Source organism: Telopea speciosissima, chromosome 7, assembly GCF_018873765.1.
Source record: "Telopea speciosissima isolate NSW1024214 ecotype Mountain lineage chromosome 7, Tspe_v1, whole genome shotgun sequence".
Classification (NCBI taxonomy): domain Eukaryota; kingdom Viridiplantae; phylum Streptophyta; class Magnoliopsida; order Proteales; family Proteaceae; genus Telopea; species Telopea speciosissima.
The window spans coordinates 27,193,453-27,212,904 of NC_057922.1; the positions used below are offsets into that span (position 1 = coordinate 27,193,453).

Here is a 19,452-nt window from a genome sequence, read left to right on the forward strand (position 1 = left end):
CACTCAATGACACTCCTTCTCTTTTAGGATTATCACAAAATTGAACACCGACCACACCAAAAGGGGGAAAGGAGGGGAGAGAGAGAGAGAAATCGTGGGAGGAAGAACCTCTTTCCTCCCTCCTCTTTGTTTTTTTTTGGGTTATTTCCAAATGCTCCCCTGAAAATAGCCAAACTTATAGTTGGCCCCCTGAACTTTCATTAATTCCACATGCACCTTTACTTTTCAAACTAAGTACCACTATAATCCCTCCCGTTAGATAGAGACGTTATGTTCTAACGTTTGACATTTTTTGTACATGGTTAGAGCATTCTGCCCTTAATAGAAGGGAATGACAAAAATGCCCTTATTTTGAAAAACAAACAAAAAACCCTGCAACTTATCTTCCCCAAATCGATTTCTTCCAATCTTCCTTTTCTTCTTCTTGCGCAGTGTACTGATTTTAGACATTTAACAATTTACTAATGAAAAGTTCAACAGCATGAATCATTGGATTTGACAATCAATTGTACAATGAGAAGACATTGAAAAAGTTCAGATTGCCTCATCTGACAGCAAAACTGGACCTAAATGCTCATGACAAAAATGATGCATCATTGGATTCAGCTGGAGCCGAATGGCCATACTGCAAGTTAAATATGATAATTGAATCTGAAGACTCCTTGTTTTCTTTTTTGTTTTATATATCAGTTGAGAAATTTTTGAATCTCTGGATGGTAAACCACTGCTCTCGCAGTTCAACAATTAAAATTAATTAAATATAAGAATCAATTGATTGTAATTGTTTAAGAATCTGTGGATGGTAAATCATGCCTAATTGTCTGGCATCTAAAGTTCAGCAATCAAAACAATTAAAAACCATTACACAATGGTATGTACACACCGAGTCTAATCGCTTAAGAAAAAAAAATCCAAACCCATAGAAGCAGGAATCAGGCAACGAATTGGCTCCAAAGTGTTTGAGATGATTGCTTTGTTTAACAATGGAGGGAGGAAAATTTACAGAGTAGAGAGAGATGCATCCTCTTCACTTTGAGAAAAACTTATAGAGTAGAGAGATTCTCACTGACTAAACAGAGATGGTGACTCTGCCGCTGCAATCGCTGATGGAGTTTTTGCAATTGATGGGAAAAGAAACGGAGAAGAGGAACCTCAGTGGCCAGCTGCCACAGGGGGTATTGTGAGATTTGTGATTATTGAATCAAGAGTGGCTATTGAAGAACCTCACTCACCGGCCTAAAATCATCCGGGAACGGAGAGAGAGAATAAGAGGGCTAGGGTTTGGTATTCTGAACTATGAAATGCGAAGCAGCGAACAAGGATTAGGGAATTTCTTTAAAAGGGAAAAAATTGAGAGCTTGAAGAACAAGAAAGGGCAGAGAGAAGAACCCATTCGAGGTAAGCAGGAGGTTGAAGGATGGCACTACTGGCGAAAACGTCGCAGGCGCGAAGGGTGGTAAGCAAACGAGCCGGGAAAGAAGAATTCCCACTACACTACAACAACAGTCCAAAGTTTATTCTAAAAATCTTCCAATCTGCAACCCATCTGAGAACATAGGGAAGAAAAAGAAAAAGAAGATTGGAAGAAATCGAAGAAGGAAGAAATATGGGGGTTGAAGGATACTGCAACTCATCTTCCCCAATTGACTTGGGGAAGATGGGTTGCAGGTTTTTTTTTTTCTAAATTTTTTTAAAATAAGGGTATTTTTGTCATTCCACTTTATTAAGGGCAGAATGGTCTAACTATGTACAAAAAAAGTTAGACGTTAGAACATAACGTCTGACATCTCTATCTAACGGGAGGGACTATAATGGTATTTAGTTTGGAAAGTAAAAATACACATGGAATTATTGAAAATTCAGGAAGACAACTATAACTTTGACCATTTTTCAGGGGAGCATTTGGAAATGACCCCCTTTTTTTTTTTTTTTTTTTTTTCTATAATTTAGGTTGCCCATTTAAGTGGGCTTCCTTATTCAAGTGTGTTTGAGATTTTTAATTCTATCAGGATTCATAATCCCAATGTTACTTTACATGTAATTCCCTATAATGACAAGTGTCCTTGTTCCCCATTGGGTGTTTTACTTTGTCCATGGATCATAAAAAGGGTAATTTATACATACCACCCCTAAGGTTTGATGAAAGGATAATTTTACCCCCAGTATTGAAAAATTCTGCATACCTCCTTGAGGTTTGCAAGCAGTAACAAATAAGCCCATTCTGTCATGACTAACAGTGTTAAAAATAAGAGGTGAACTGACAAAGTTACCCTTGCAAAAAAAAGAAAAGAACAAAAAAAAACTGCAATCGATTAGGGAAGATGAGTTGCAAGTTTCAAATCTCTTTATCTTCTTTAATTGTTCTTCATCTGCATCTTCTGGGTTTCATTGCTTTTCCTTAATAGATTTAGAATTAGAAATAATGATCGAAAGCAATAGCTTGGGAGAGATACTTCTGAAGATTGGGATGTTCACACTTGTTCAAGCGCTGGTCTACTTCATCCTCTCCAAATCATCCTCCATGTTCTCCAATAATGTCCCTCCTCGCTCCCTTAGTTTTAGACTTGCTCGCTCTCTCATTGTACGCCGATTCTTTGCTGCTCTCTTCGACTTACTCGCCGGCGCTGAACCATCACCTTCGTCAAGCGGATTACAACCTCAGCCACCAATAACTCCCCAGGAAGAAAATTCTGCTGTGGGGAATGATTATTTTAAACAATCCTAGTTTCAATTTGGGATTTGAGCATTGTAATTAGCTATTTTGCTTAGTATTATTTTCATGAATACTTGTATTTTAGACCCCAAATCTGTGTGGCTATATATGTATATGATCTATTATTCTTTAATTTGTTCTTAAATAATTGAGAGATATATATGGGTTCTCTGATTCTTTGATGAATTTGTTTCTGATTAAATCCAACCGATCTGAAACTAGTGCTCTCTTCCTCTCTAAACCCTAATCTCCTCCACCGAACTGATCCACGATTTTTCCTACTTTTGAACTCTAAGCTCTCTTACTCCCTAAACCAAATTGAACCCTAACTAATGGATGTCGTCTTATTCACTGAGGTCATGACTCTGTTCGTCGTCCTAACCCCAAAAATGCATGCCCTCCCAAATGATAGGATTTCAAATTGTTTCAAAACCCTTGATCATGGTGGTTGAACAAAAATTTGGTGAAGGGGTTTCTGGAAATGCCCAGGTTCTATTACCATTTGGGATTTTTTCCCAATTTGAAACCCTAAATTCCTAAAGGGTTGAAAGGATTTTGAAACCTGCAACTCATCTAGAAGATGAGTTGCAAGGGTAATTTTGTCAGTTCACCTCTTATTTTTAATACTGTTAGCTAGTTATGAACTGACGGAATGGGCTTATTTGTTACTATTTGCAAACCTCAAGGGGGTATGCAGAAGTTTTCAAAACTGGGGGGTAAAATTATCCTTTCGTCAAACCTCAGGGGTGGTATGTGTAAATTACCCTATAATATACACTAATATAACTAATATATGAGCCCCTTTATTCGTCACTATGGAGAGTGAAGCAATTCTCTTCACTACTTTTTATTTACCCCGGCCTACAAGTTATATTTGTCTAATTTAGAGTGAAAGGGTAGTTTTGTCAATTCACTTTAAATAAATCACTGCAGCAAATCCCTGCTCCCTCAACTCTCCCTCTCCCTCTTTGGCTCCAGCGCCCCTCCCCTGACTCGCCCTATTCTTCGCCTCACCCCTTATTCTTAACGATAACCACCGCGCACCCTTCTTCTTCGCAAACACCACAGCCCCACCCTTGTTCTTTTTCCCAATGTGACCCCATCCCCATCCTCCGAAATCCTGCCCTATATCCCCATGTTCTTCCTCTTAACCTAGCCTCTACAACCCCATCCCACACCTTCTCTTCCGACCCACCACTAGTCCAATCTTGAACCTTTTGAGATGATAGTACTGATCAATAATTTCTTCATGCTCGAGCTCTACCGAGATATGGACCAGGGCTTTGAGGAGCTGAGCTACCATCCAAACGACTCAATATTCATAGTATGAGATGTTATGCACTCGATCCGTCAGGAGATGGTAATGCTCGAGAACCAGTCAGATCCCATTCTTCATACTCGATCGATCTACATCTACGATTGTAAAACTCGGACCAGGATGGGCCAACAGGAGCGGTCGTGCTTGCAGTCCGATTCCTCAATCCACTGGTGCCAACCGGTGAACCATTGTGGATGACAATGTTGAACAGTGATGGCCACTGAGAGGGGGGAGTGAATCAGTGGACTATAAAAATCTTTTTTTTCTCAAGCAGGTTCACCTCCTAGATCACCTGTTGAGATATTTAACACTCACCACAACCAACCACACAGTCTTCTTAAAAGGCAAACAGGCACACAACCACACTTTAACTAGCAATCTTGACACAGTCACATACAACCACAATCACTGATATTGCTGCCAAGAGCTGCTAAACAAAGTGCTGCCAAGAGCTGCTATGTCAACTGTTGGAGATCCCTCACTCAAGCACACTGACTCAATCACAACTGGAGGATCTGAATATAACCACAAAATCATGTACACACCCCAGCCAGACTCAAAGGCTCTATCAGGCGTGTACACCCATCCTGCAGAAAGGCACTTCTAACCAAAGCAAGCAAGCATCCACAACACAGAGAAATACGTGCTTCGGCAAGTTGCCTACATGCACGGAGTAATGGTCACTTGGACCTCAGCATCTACTCATCACTAATTTTTCCAGCATAAAACTGAGAGGCCGCACCCATGGCAGATGATGTTTTAGTCACACCTATGACTCAGGACATCTGACCTGCTTCTATCCCTAAGTATAGAGACAAGGGTGTTACCCCCAATGGTTTTCCCAGCACCCACTGGTAACCAGCACTGTGTCCAGATGCAACTGGACAACTCAATAAAAACAATTGGGCTTATACAAATGCCCTACAATGAAATCCACATAGCATAGGTCTATGGCAGTATAACCTAGCTAGCATATGCAATGAAAATACAATATATCAAACACAACAGGCAATAAAGTGTAGAAAATCTCACAACCATGCACTGTCTCTGATCACTGATGTCCGGTGATGGAGTCTGGCAACCCTGGTGGCTCACAGGAATCTTCAATTTCTCCCAATTTGATGGAGAACTGAAATCTTCAAGTGTGCTTTGTCACTGGAGTAGTTCCTGGCAGTGTGAGAAACCACTGTTTTCTTCCTTTTCTTTCTTTTCCTTTCCTTTCCTTCCCTTTCTTTTCTCTTATTTTCTTTTCCTTTTTCTCTTTCTTTTCTTTTCTTTTCCCTTTCCTTTCTTCTTTGTTTCCTCCACCGAATCTGAGATGGGGCTTGAGATGAGGCTTCAAACTTCTTTTTCTTCTCTTCTTCTTTCTTTCTTCCTTCCTTCCTTCTTCTTCCTTTCTCCTTCTTCTTTCTTCTTCCTTTTCTCTTTTCCCTCTTCCTTCTTGGCTACAACCACCTAAAGAAGTTCTGGTTCTATGATTTCAAAATATCAATGGCATCAAGGAAGGGCTGGAGACATGAGATAGAGAGGGAGACTCAAATCATAGATGCATACAACACCTCTTAGGGCTTAGGGCTGCAACCCCTTTTTTCTTCTTTTTTCCTTCTCTTTTCTTCTCCCTTTTTCTTCTATATTTCTCTCCACGATTCTGTAGCTTCTTTTTCACTTGGAGAAGAAGAAGAATCATTTCTCTCTCTTTTTTACAAAAGATCAAGTAAAAGACTAAATAGCCCTTTTTAGATGGACCAATGGAATTTACATAAAAGGAATCTTCAATCAAGCATTGATTAAAGTACTTCTCTTAAGGTAGAGAGAGATTGGCACAGTTTCCAAAGTACTTTTTGAAGAACCAATCAAAAGCTTTTAAATGGAATCAAAGACTTTTTGAAAAGCTTTTTAACTCATCCATTCACAGCCTTCACGTGGGAGAGTAATGATTTCCTTTTTTTGAAAATCTCTTCAACTTTGATAATTTCAAAAAGAACCCCTCTAACCTCACTTATTTATGTCATCATAGACATTAATTATATTTATTTGCATTTAAATCCCTGAGACCAAAAAGTGATCTTAAGCTGTTGGCCAAGAGCAAAATTTGAAATCCAACTTTCCAGATTTGCTTCTAATTTGCGTATCCAAACGGAAAAAATCATAACTCCCTCATTTGACGTTGGATTGACGAACCGTTTGAACCGATGGAAAGAGGACTTGACTAACTAAAATATTCATGTAGAATACTCCACCCAGTTCTGTCAATATATCCTCCAAAAATACCAACGAACACGCTGCTAGTGCAGAAACCTATAAAATCAACATTCTTAATGCACCTAGCCTTCACCCAAGGCTGTATAAGGCATCCAAACACTCCAGTATCATTGCCAACATGCCACGACACTATCAAATGACCAAAATGCCCCTGGATGACTCCCAAACACTATGGGACCTCTGTATACACTGCCATACCCCTGTAATGATATCACTGTCGTAGTGAACACTGTAAGAACTACTGGGGATGGTGGGGACACAATCCAGTCACTGCCTGCACTGCCATAAGTATGTCTACTCAACTAGAATGCTGCTTGACTGGCCTGAGCGTTGTAATTGCACCAAGATACATTGTGTTGACCACAACAACATACATGCACTGTGTTGACAACAATGACAACCAACACACAATCACTGTCATCTGCACTGTGTGTTCAACAAGTCATGCCAAGTAGAAGAATTCAACATCTGGGCACAGGCCGCTGCGTAATGAAGTTGAGAAACCAAATCATCTACCTTCGTGATCACCTGTACATTGAAGCTCAACAGTCTAGTTTTGTCCATAGACCAACAAACAAAAAACCTTATAAGATGGATTTCTTTATAAATTGATTAGATCTGGTGAATCTTGGATTCTTCATGTACATTAGAGGAGGGCGATTCAAAGCCGGAGTTGTTTAGAATCTTCTTGATATCACCGTTGCATGATAGATTGGGGACCTGGGGTGTGTAGGCAGAAGTTGGGGCTTAAAAGCCCGGATGGAGAACCATGGGCATCAGAGAGATGGAGGAACAAGCAGTGATAGAAAGAGAGAGGGGAGGAAGTTGCTGGATAGGGAGATGGAGGAGGAGTTCACGTAGGGATTTGTTACAATAATTTTTTTTTGGTGAAATTCCTGTAACTACCCTCAAAATATTGAACAACATGAATAAAAAATAGGAGCAAGAAAACGATAGTGAAACAATCTACTTCACTCTCTATAGTGCTGTGAAAGATTACCCTTAAGATATGGGCAGAAGATCGAGGGTTCCCATACACTAGAATTAACACTCAGATATCGTGGGAAACCCTCTTGCTTATTTATATTATCACCAAATAAAAATAAGGGAAAAGATCTCTACTTGGTGGTGTTTGCTATGCCTTCTCATAGGACACCATGAGATGATGCTTTTGCCCCTTGGGTAGATACCCACGAATGCTCACCCATTAACCTAGATGCTTGTGTAGAGACCATGCGACCAAGTAGAGATCTCTTGCCCTAAAAATAATTTAATGCTGCCAGGTTGTGTAGCATATGCTAGCACCTCTCTATGTTTATCTCTCCTCCCCTCCTAATTAAATGACATATCTGCCCCCTATTGTGGGAGGAGAAAGATATAAGAAGGCACTAGTGTACGGTACAGGCTAGTAGCATTCTTTCTCCCTATTTTTATTTATATTCATGGGAAAAAAGAACATTACCTAGTTGCATGACCCTTGTGTCTAGACACAATATTGCGTGAAACTACTGCCCACCCCCCATAAAATAAAAAATCCCAACCATGTTGATGTCTATGCGTGTGCTTTCATTGGCTCTTGGACTAGTGCAACGTCTATGCGACCAAACAACGATCTCTTGCCCTACATTTAAACATTAAAATGTGTAATCTATATTACCAGATTTTAATTCGAATATCCAACTCCTTGAACAATACGAATTTGGATACTTAATTGAAGTGTTCATCGAATATTTGGGCTGCATTTGTTAACTCTCCCGGGGAACAGTTCTTTTGTTATTTTGTTTCGTGGGAACACAATAACACCAGAAAACCGTTTGGTAAATTCAATTTGTTTTTTTATTATCGCTAATTATCGCTAAACAAATAGGGAAAAATAGAGTTCAGAACAGATTTGCAAAAACAACAAATACATTTCAACTGTGTTTAACAATGAAATTTTGAAAATTTCTATTTCAAATTGTGATGGAGATGCTCTATTTCTATTACTGGGAGATTCTCAATCCAACAGGTTGCAAAATTCATTTCTATCAGTCATTACAGCCCCATCCTTGCAAGATGGTGGCATTTTTTTTTTTCTAAAACTCAAATTACACTAGAAATTTAAAATATTCTTTTGGCGTGTCTTTAATGCATGACTGCCTGTCAATGCAATGCTTTCAAAATGGATGGCGATTAATTCTACTTGTGTTTTATGTGGTTCATGTGAAAAGTTCATATGACATCTCTTTCCATCATATGAATGGACTAAGCGTATATGGGCATCTGACCCTCTTGGATTGAGAACCGAGTTTCTCTTCAGCCCTTCTCTGCCCCAACTCTGTGTGTCGCTTTACTTGTCCCTGGCGTTGGACAAACAATCTTGTCAGTTTTTATTATCACTTTTTATTATATTTGGGCTGTTCGGAACAATGTTATCAATGGATCTTCCCATGCGGATCCTAATTTCATTATACGGTCTATAACTTAATGGTTGTGTGATTTGATTATTAATCCCTCTGGCCTTACAACTACTATTTCCTATGATATTAATTATAATTTAATGACCTACAATCCCTCTCAGATTCTAACTAACTTAAATATACATTGCAATGTCTTAATGTGTACAGACATTTCTAACCTAGATCTAAGCATAACGGATTAGGCATTTTGCTTTTTGCTAGATGGACTTCATGTTCTAACAGATACAGATTTTCATCATTCAACCGATTGAACTGAAGTAGAACTTATAGCAATTGTAAAGGATTGGAAAACTGCAATGAATTCAGAAGTCTTACCAGCTGAAGTTTGGTGCAACACTAGGGAGACTAATCTCAATATAAACTATATAGACAATGCAAAGATACCTTGGAAATGCTTAACAGTTTTTTTGGAACCAGCTGATCTAACCTCAAATTTCTCCTTGGCAAAGTTTCAAATATGTAATAACAACAAACTAGTTAGTTATCTAGAAAGTATGACACTCCACGCCACCAGAATTAGGGGTATACCCCCTACTTTTGTACAAACTGCAAATTTTTACATTTACTTAATTTTCTTTCTTTGCATAAAAAAAAAAAAAAAAAAAAAAAACCCAACAAATACACGTTCTTGAACCCAAACACCTACAATGAAGAAGGAAAAGAAAGGAAATGGAGTTCGGATCTTGGATAGGGTTATCGGATCATTTGTACAACCCAACGCCTCCTTTTCTTAGAAACAACACTCGAGACGGAACGGTCGGTTGCCTCAGTTATGGTGTCTTCTGCAACTGCTATTCTTCTCAGGAGATTCATCTCCTCGAGCAGAGAAGGCAGTCTGCCGTCCCTATCGTCTTTTTCTACTACAACTCATCTCTTCCAATCTCTCAAAACCCTAACCTCCAATTCCAAACCTTCTCAACACGAAGACAACAGCTTTCTTGGAGAAAACGAAGCCGGAACCTCCAAGGACGACTACTTCGCTGCCATTCACCACATCTCCAACATCGTTCGCCGCGATTTCTATCTGGAACGGACCCTCAACAAACTTCAAATCAACGTCACCTCCGAACTCGTTTACAGAGTTCTCAGAAGCTGCGGTAAGTCCGGCATTGAATCCTTCCGTTTCTTTAACTGGGCTCGGAACCAGCCCCGCTACGAACCCACGTCCATCGAATATGAAGAACTTATCAAAATTCTAGGCCGAACCCGTAACTGGGAAACCATGTGGAAGATCGCAGAACAGATGAAAAAACAAGAACTTGTTCTCACTCCTGAGACCTTCTCGTTGATTATCGAGTCCTATGGCAAGCACGGGCTTGTCGATAAGGCGGTTGAGGTCTTTAATCGGATGAGGAACTTCAATTGCCCTCAGACCCCAGAGGTCTATAATTCCTTGCTTTACGCTCTCTGTGAGGTTAAGAATTTTGAAGGGGCTTATGCTTTGATCAGGCGGATGGTACGGAAGGGAGGTGTTCCTGATAAGAAGACTTATGCCGTTCTTGTTAATGGGTGGTGCTCAGCTGGGAAGCTGAAAGAAGCACAGGAATTCTTGGAAGAGATGAGTAGAAAGGGCTTCAATCCTCCTGTTCGTGGTCGTGATCTTTTGATAGAGGGTCTGCTCAATGCGGGTTATCTCGAATCAGCGAAGGGATTGGTTAGGAAGATGACTAAAGAAGGGTTTTTGCCTGATATAGCGACGTTTAATTCTCTTTTGCAAGCTATTTGTAACTCTGGAGAGGTCGATTTCTCTATTAATCTTCTGCATGATGTTTGCAGCTTGGGGCTTTGTCCTGATACTAACACTTACAAGATCATGATACCGGCTGTATCGAAAGTGGGTAGGATGGATGAAGCATTTAGGCTTCTCCATTGTTCAATCGAGGAAGGTCACAAGCCATTTCCAAGTTTATATGGTCCAATTCTTAAAGCGCTTATCCGGATGGGTCAATTTGATGATGCATTTAGCTTTTTCAGTGATATGAAGGCCCAGGGTCATCCACCGAATCGGCCTGTTTATACAATGTTGATAAAGATGTGTGCGCGTGGTGGGAGATTTGTTGAAGCTGCCAATTATTTGGTGGAGATGACTGAATTGAATATGTCGCCCAGGCTGCAGTGCTTCGATATGGTTACTGATGGATTGAAGAACTGTGGGAAGCATGACCTGGCTAAGAGGATTGAGCAGTTAGAGATATCTCTTCGTGGGGTTTGAGTGAGACTTGGAAATTTATAAGTAGATTTTTCCCTGGAGATGGCTAACATGCTATTCTTTCCATCATTTGAACTCAATGCTGAGAGGAATACTTACTGGATATTTTGAGATGGCAGCTGCCTGGCAGGTAGGCTTTAAGTTTTGCGTCTTGTATTCTGCACATTCTTTGGTGCTTGAGCTTTGACTGTTATTTCTTACAACAATATAGCTATTTATAGTTAGAATTTCCAACTTAAGTTGCAGTTAATACAAAAAATGTACCACTGGTTCCCATTCACATGTCTTCTAAGTTCTTAAAATTGGAGATTATTTAGATCTGGAAGTACATTTTCCGAGTTGCATCTCCTTCTTTGTTTATTTGTTTATTTCTGCCCCTTGAATAATAAACTAGAGAAGTTATGCTCTTGAGATTTCTGACTCATTGTTCTTTTCAAAATATATTAAATTAAATAAGTATTTCATTAAAGTGCTAAGGGAAAAGGCCCATAAAACCTTAATCAGAATGGCTGTATAATCAACATTACAGTACTTCAGTACCTATACAGAGTGTGTATACAGAAAAGCAGATAATCTGGGTAATGCAGGCTAATCTGGAACCAGAAAATCCAGCGAGAGACTAGCATATAACAGGATCTCAAAGCAGGGAACAAAAATGCAATTGGGAGAAGATTTATAGCTTAAAGTAGACAAATCAGAGTAACCCAATATTTCAGTAAAGTGGTCAATTCTGTTGGTGGAATAGTCCTGCAGAATCTGACAGAATTTTGACAACAGAATAGGGATCTACAGAGAAATCCTAGGGCTACTAGAAAAACTAATAGCAGAATTAGAATATAATATTAATCAGAATTTTGTAGGGAACAAATTCAGAATTTCAGAGAAAATGAAGTCAGAAACTAATATGTGAAATTTGAAGTAGAACATACCAGTAACTAGAGAGATATATTGAAGCATAATACAATCTGAAAATTGATCTGGAACAGGGATACCAAAGATTAGAATAAGTAATAATAAAGAGGAGAAAAGAAATAATAGAAGAGACGAGCTAGCAACTGATTTGCAGTAGAATTCAGAACTAGAAGAAGAAGAGAGGAAGAAAGCAGTAGGCTAAAAGAAGAGCCTTCATCCACGTTTGCAGAGCTCAACAGCTTAAAAACTCTTGAAAAACTCAAACTTCTTTGCTTAAAACATGCCCAATTTGATAGGGGTGTATTGATTATTATTGTTTGTGGGAATTTAATTAAATGCATTCAACTATATGAAGCAATTCTTTTATAATTAAATTAAGGGAAAAAGAACGCTAAGCACACGACCGGTTAGCGTGGTTCCTGCACCCAGACTCAAACTAATGCCTTTATGTGTGAAAAGACCGTTCAGCCCCCAGTGAGATTGAAAATCGCATCCAAACCTTGCCTCTGGGCGCACACGCTCAGTGCATGTTCTGATTCTTAATTTGTGAGGGGTATGCAGTTGGAGAACTTAGCAAAATTATTGTACATGAGTTTTGTGACAGTATCTTACTTGAAACGTACACCAGCAACCATGCAAGAGAAGAGAAGAAGATAGAAGAAGAGAAAGTGAGACTGCTAAGGAATAAGGATACCAGCAGGCTCGATGATCCTATAGCTCCCCCAAACCGAATGTATTTATAATATGTAAAAGGCTTACAATGTAGAGAACTACTTGGAATCCATACGAGTAGGAATCCTAGAAACAAATAATACTAGAAACTTATCTTAAGAAATAAGGAAAACAAAGATAATTAGAAATCCTAATCTAACTAGGAAACTACCAAACAAGTACTAAGCCACGATAGGGACACTCCCCCTACTATGGTACACTAGCTTTTTTAACAAGTTTTTTGAGTACCAACATGTCAACGTACTATCCAAACTTTCCTTGTGACCTAATGTCAACTTTACATTACATATTGCACTCCAACTCTTCCTAATAACAGTACTCTGAATTATAAAACTAACCAAATAAGTAATAATTGCATTGCAATATTGTTATATAGATGAAGCTAGAAGACAAATTTATTAGTCATTCATTTAGTATTGTACTTACACCACTTGAGATTTTAATGGCACTCTAAGCTTTTGCTCGATCACCAATGGTAGATCATAGTGATGCAAATTTGTATATGGAGTAATGAATACAAGTCACCACAAAATATCAGATACATTATTATTTCCAGGTTCTAAATCTTGGTTTCGACCCTGGACGAAACTGAGGTTTCCAAGGTTTCGACCAAAACTAGGTCAAAACCTGGTATTTTTTCCAGCAAACTCAAAACCAAGGTTTCGAGGTACAGAACTTGTTTTTTGACCTGTTTTTTTTATTTTTTATTTTTTGTTGTGCTGCATATTTTTAACATTTTACTCCTATTCCATGACTTAGTTTCACAAAAAAAAAGGGCCCAAAATGGTGCTTGTGGTTTCGACCAAAATTTGCTAGGTTACGCTGAACGCTGCTGTACACTAGCCCTATTATATGCATTGAGTCTACATATGAATTTAGCTACTGGAAATGTAAATAAGCTATTAAAACAATCAAAACATATATTAGAATGGAAAAACAAGCATACAATACTCACCACACACCACATGGAGTTTCTTGGTGAGCCAATTCAATAAGATGTGTATGTTTGAATAAATCGTAGCCGTTCTTTGGAATGCACCACATATGTATCTTGTTAAGATGTGTACCACGATAGGGGGAGTGTCCCTATCGTGGGTGGTTAGGTATTGCATAGGCTAGGTTTCTAGATTTACTTTATTACCTTTCTAGTTAAATTAGATCTAAGTTTTCCTATTTTAGACCAGGATTGTTTTTCCTATTCCAACTATGATTGTAACTATTTTGGTTCCATGGGGGGAGACTGCAATTGATCGGTTGCCTCTCTCCTTTGGCAATATCCTTTTCTCCATCTTCTTCTCTTCTCTCTTCCCTACTTGCAGATACTGGTTACAGATCCTTGGTTTTGTCACATATCCCATGACATGTTTTGGACTCAATTGTTCTGATAGTCCATGACTGCCCATCTATAAGCCCCATCATCAATGTATCGGAGGTATCCCAACCTAGGGAATGGCCTGAGACTGAAATTGGGTGGAGCTGGCACAAATTGTTGACCTGGATATGAGAAGTTGCTGTCAACGAAAGATGACCCACCACCTGATCCACCCCCATACTCAGAGCTGTGGAATAATAGTTGTCGAAGTGACAAAGCGACCAAGGCTTTGGAGCGCTGCCTAAGCGCTTAAGAGACAAGGCGCCCGCCTAGGAAACCAAGGTGCCCGCCTAGGAAACCAAGGCGCCCAAGTATTCCCCCTCCCCTTTTAATGCAGGTTCATTACCCAAATAGGCTTATTTTATTAGGAATAAGTCTAGGGTTGGGATATACATATGTTGGGCCTTTGATCCTATGGTTTTCTATGTAATAGGCCACTTTAATGAGCCTAAACTAGGGGTATATAGGTTGCATACGGGATTAGCCCAATACTTAGTTTATTTTTATGTTTTTTTAATTGAACCGATTCAAATTGATTCAATTTAAGTGATTATGTGACTTGGTTAAGTGGACATGTGACAACTTAAGTGGTCATGTGATGTAAGTTGGGCTGGATTAGGACTCTATAAGTCTAGCCATGTTTTGAGTCTATTTCTTTTAGTATTTTAGTTTCCTAGTTAGTTTACGTTACTTAATAGGTTAGGGATTGGGTTAAGCCTTTCCTTTTTAGAGTAGAAGTCTATTTTCGAGTCTTTTATATAAGGTTGTAAGGGGGCAAAGCCTTGAATACGAATTTTGATTAATAAAAACTCAGCTTTTATGGTTGCTGCCTTTGTTGCTGCTGTTGCTCCTTGTGAGTGTGCATCCTTGTGGATCTCAAGGTAGAAAGGGATCGGTGGACTCCTTACGCCATGACGGCTGGGAGGATCTCTCACTAAAGATGGTTCCATCCTTCTTTGTTCAAGCTACTACCGGTGGATTCTCGTTGTAAGTTTGAATTTTTAAATTCTGTTTTCATTCCTTTTCCTTCCCCCCAATCGATCCCCTTTTATTTTTGCTTGAATTCCATTAAACCCTAATTCCATTAAACTCTAGATCTTGCTGTTCAGCCATATTTGTCCATTAAAACCCTAATCCCCTCATCCTTCATTAATTTCCCCAAAACCCATAGTCGATCCTGACTTGCTGCCCAGTGTTACAGAATTTTCAAAACACTCAAAACTCTATAATACCTACATTATTAGAGTCCTATAAACCTGCCTAGCCATACCCCCTAAGCCCCCCTTCCATTATCCTAACCTAAGTCCTAGATTTGACCTAAAACTGCAATTCTATCCTACTGAAACTGCAGAACCAGCAGCTCCTTAGTTTCTTGTTATTGGTCTCGGTTTAATTGGCTTCTAGTAGGGCTTTACCCTATCGAGAACTACATTATTTGGTATCAGAGCTATGGCGGAGGGAAGCTCCAACCAAGCCTCGAAAGACCCACCTACCTTCGTTTTCAAGACCTGAGTTCGTCTACCCAATGGGAGCACAACCATATTAATTGTTGATGAGAGACGACATAACAACATTATTTCACAATCCGTGGTGGATATGTTGTCCCAATCAGGAGAGATTTGCATCATGCCTACAGGTAAAGTCTTTGTTGAATTTGAGCGTTCCTCATACTCTGACAGTGCTTGGTGTTAGCCGGTATCATTTCCAAAGAGCTTTATTGTAGTAGGTTGTGATTGGTTGGATGAGCGACAAGGTTAGATTGAACCTGAAAACAACTCGTGTGTCCTACCTGATCGACACCGTCTATACCATTTGTTTACTCTAAAAGGGTTACGACCAAAGGTGACCACATCTATTGTACAGCCATAGGGACTGCCGAACATGTCAACTCAAACGCAAGTGGCATCGAATGTGTTTGAAGTTTCACCAATGGCGGATGTACCAACAGAAGATTCTACTAAGGCAGTTTGTGTTGAAGAGATTCAAGAACCGATAGTTAAAGAAATTCAAGTAGACCAAGCTGCACCAGTATTTGAGATCATAATTGAGAAGCTAGGCCATCAAATTGATGTGGAGGTCCAAAACACAATGGTAGAAGAAACTACTGAAGAGGTCTACACTGAAGAGAGCAAAGTAGACAAGGCTAAGGACATGGAAGATGAAGTGGTGGTTGAGAACACTCCACAAGAAATCATCGACATCCAAGATACTGTTCTTGAAGAGGTCGAGCACATAGAATTTGTTATGCCACTATGGTTCTCTGAAGAGAAAGCTCCACGCCTTGAAGACTTTATTCCTAATATTCTTGCCTCACCAGAGTTCTGTTTGGGAGTGGTCAAAGCTGCTACTCACAAGTTGTTTCCCCCGCATCACTGCAAAATTCGAGGACGAATTTTTTCAAGCTGGGGAGAGTTGATCCAGATTCATCACCCAAATGGGCTTATTTTATTAGGAATAAGTCTAGGGTTGGGATATGCATATGTTGGGCCTTTGATCCCAAGGGTTTTCTATGTAATAGGCCACTTTAATGAGCCTAAACTAGGGGTATATAGGTTGCATACGGGATTAACCCAATACTTAGTTATTTTTATGTTTTTTTAATTGAACCAGTTCAAATTGGTTCAATTTTAGTGATCATGTGACTTGGTTAAGTGGTCATGTGATGTAAGTTGGGCTGAATTAGGACTCTATAAGTCCAGCCATGTTTTGAGTTTATTTCTTTTAGTATTTTAGTTTCCTAGTTAGTTTAAGTTACCTAATAGGTTAGGGATTGGGTTAGGCCTTTCCTTTTTAGAGTAGAAGTCTATTTTTGAGTCTTTTATATAAGGTTGTAAGGGGGCAAAGCCTTGAATACGAATTTTGATTAATAAAAACTCAACTTTATGGTTGATGCCTTTGTTGCTGCTGTTGCTCCTTGTGAGTATGCATCCTTGTGGATCTCAAGGTGGAAAGGGATCGGTGGACTCGGTTGACTCCTTACGCCGTGACGGCTGGGAGGGTCTCTTACTGAAGGTGGTTCCATCCTTCTTTGTTCAAGCTACTGCCGGTGGATTCCTGCTGTAAGCTTGAATTTTTAAATTCTGTTTTCATTCCTTTTCCTTCCCCCCAATCGATCCCCTTTTATTTTTGCTTGAATTCCATTAAACCCTACCGCTCAGCCATATTTGTCCATCAAAACCCTAATCCCCTCATCCTTCATTAATTTCCCCAAAACCCATAGTCGATCCTGACTTACTGCCCAGTCTTACAGAATTTTCAAAACACTTAAAACTCTATAATACCTACATTATTAGAGTCCAATAAACCTGCCTAGCCATACCCCCTAAGCCCCCCTTCCATTATCCTAACCTAAGCCCTAGATTTGACCTAAAACTGTAATTCTGTCCTATTGAAACTGTAGAACCAGCAGCCCCTTAGTTCCTTGTTATTGGTCCCGGTTTAATTGGCTTCTAGTAGGGTTTTACCCTATCTAGAACTATAATATTTGGTATCAGAGCTATGGCGGAGGGAAGCTCCAACCAAGCCTCGAAAGACCCACCTACCTTCGTTTTCAAGACCTGAGTTCGTCTACCCAATGGGAGCACAACCATATTAATTGTTGATGAGAGGCGACATAACAACATTATTTCACAATCCGGGGTGGATATGTTGTCCCAATCAGAAGAGATTTGCATCATGCCTACAGGTAAAGTCTTTGTTGAATTTGAGCGTTTCTCATACTCTGATAGTGCTTGGTGTTAGCCGGTATCATTTCCAAAGAGCTTTATTGCAGTAGGTTGTGTTTGGTTGGATGAGCGACAATGTTGGATTGAACCTGAAAACAACTTGTGTGTCCTACCTGATCAACACCGTCTATACCATTTGTTTATTCTAAAAGGGTTACAACCAAAGGTGACCACATCTACTGTACAGCCACAGGGACTGCCGAACATGTCAACTCAAACGCAAGTGGCATCGAATGTGTTTGAAGTTTCACCAATGGCGGATGTCCCAACAGAAGATTCTACTAAGGCAGTTTGTGTTGAAGAGATTCAAGAACCGATAGTTAAAGAAATTCAAGTAGACCAAGCTGCACCAGTATTTGAGATCATAATTGAGAAGCTAGGCCATCAAATTGATGTGGAGGTCCAAAACACAATGGTAGAAGAAACTACTGAAGAGGTCTACACTGAAGAGAGCAAAGTAGACAAGGCTAAGGACATGGAAGATGAAGTGGTGGTTGAGAACACTCCACAAGAAATCATCGACATCCAAGATACTGTTCTTGAAGAGGTCGAGCACATAGAGTTTGTTATGCCACTATGGTTCTCTGAAGAGAAGGCTCCACGCCTTGAAGACTTTATTCCTAATATGCTTGCCTTACCAGAGTTCTGTTTGGGAGTGGTCAAAGCTGCTACTCATAAGTTGTTTCCCCCGCATCACTGCAAAATTCGAGGACGGATTTTTTCATGCTGGGGAGAGTTGATGCAGATTCATCACCCAAATGGGCTTATTTTATTAGGAATAAGTCTAGGGTTGGGATATGCATATGTTGGGCCTTTGATCCTAAGGGTTTTCTTTGTAATAGGCCACTTTAATGAGACTAAACTAGGGGTATATAGGTTGCATACGGGATTAACCCAATACTTAGTTTATTTTTATGTTTTTTTAATTGAACCGGTTCAAATTGGTTCAATTTAAGTGATCATGTGACTTGGTTAAGTGGTCATGTGATGTAAGTTGGGCTGGATTAGGACTCTATAAGTCCAGCCATGTTTTGAGTCTATTTCTTTTTGTATTTTAGTTTCCTAGTTAGTTTAAGTTATCTAATAGGTTAGGGATTGGGTTAGGCCTTTCCTTTTTAGAGTAGAAGTCTATTTTTGAGTCTTTTATATAAGGTTGTAAGGGGGCAAAGCCTTGAATACGAATTTTGATTAATAAAAACTCAGCTTTATGGTTGCTTCCTTTGTTGATGTTGTTGGTCCTTGTGAGTATGCATCTTTGTGGATCTCAAGGTGGAAAGGGATCGGTGGACTCGGTTGACTCCTTACGCCGTGACGGCTGGGAGGATCTCTCACTGAAGGTGGTTCCATCCTTCTTTGTTCAAGCTGCTACCGGTGGATTCCTACTGTAAGTTTGAATTTTTAAATTCTGTTTTCATTCCTTTTCCTTCCCCCCCCCCCCCCATCGATCCCCTTTTATTTTTGCTTGAATTCCATTAAACCCTAATTCCATTAAACTCTAGATCTTGCTGCGCAGCCATATTTGTCCATCAAAACCCTAATCCCCTCATCCTTCATTAATTTCCCCAAAACCCATAGTCGATCCTGACTTACTGCTCAGTTTTACAGAATTTTCAAAACACTTGAAACTCTATAATACCTATATTATTAGAGTCCAATAAACCTGCCTAGCCATACCCCCTAAGCCCCCCTTCCATTATCCTAACCTAAGCCCTAGATTTGACCTAAAACTGCAATTCTGTCCTATTGAAAC

At 39.6% G+C, this 19,452-nt stretch overlaps 1 protein-coding gene across 1 annotated transcript; it reads left to right on the forward strand.

Annotated features, from left to right (window-relative positions):
* Positions 1 to 9,459: 9,459 nt before the first annotated feature.
* On the forward strand, positions 9,460 to 10,981 carry LOC122666817 (pentatricopeptide repeat-containing protein At5g18390, mitochondrial). The gene has a single exon (XM_043862893.1). It carries the CDS (start codon positions 9,525 to 9,527, stop codon positions 10,962 to 10,964), a length of 1,440 nt encoding a protein of 479 aa, XP_043718828.1. The 5' UTR covers positions 9,460 to 9,524; the 3' UTR covers positions 10,965 to 10,981.
* Positions 10,982 to 19,452: the final 8,471 nt, after the last annotated feature.

What these genes read in the sequence shown, in the direction of transcription:
- LOC122666817 (XM_043862893.1), top strand. Translation starts at nt 9,525, where the DNA reads ATGGTGTCTTCTGCAACTGCTATTCTTCTCAGGAGATTCATCTCCTCG.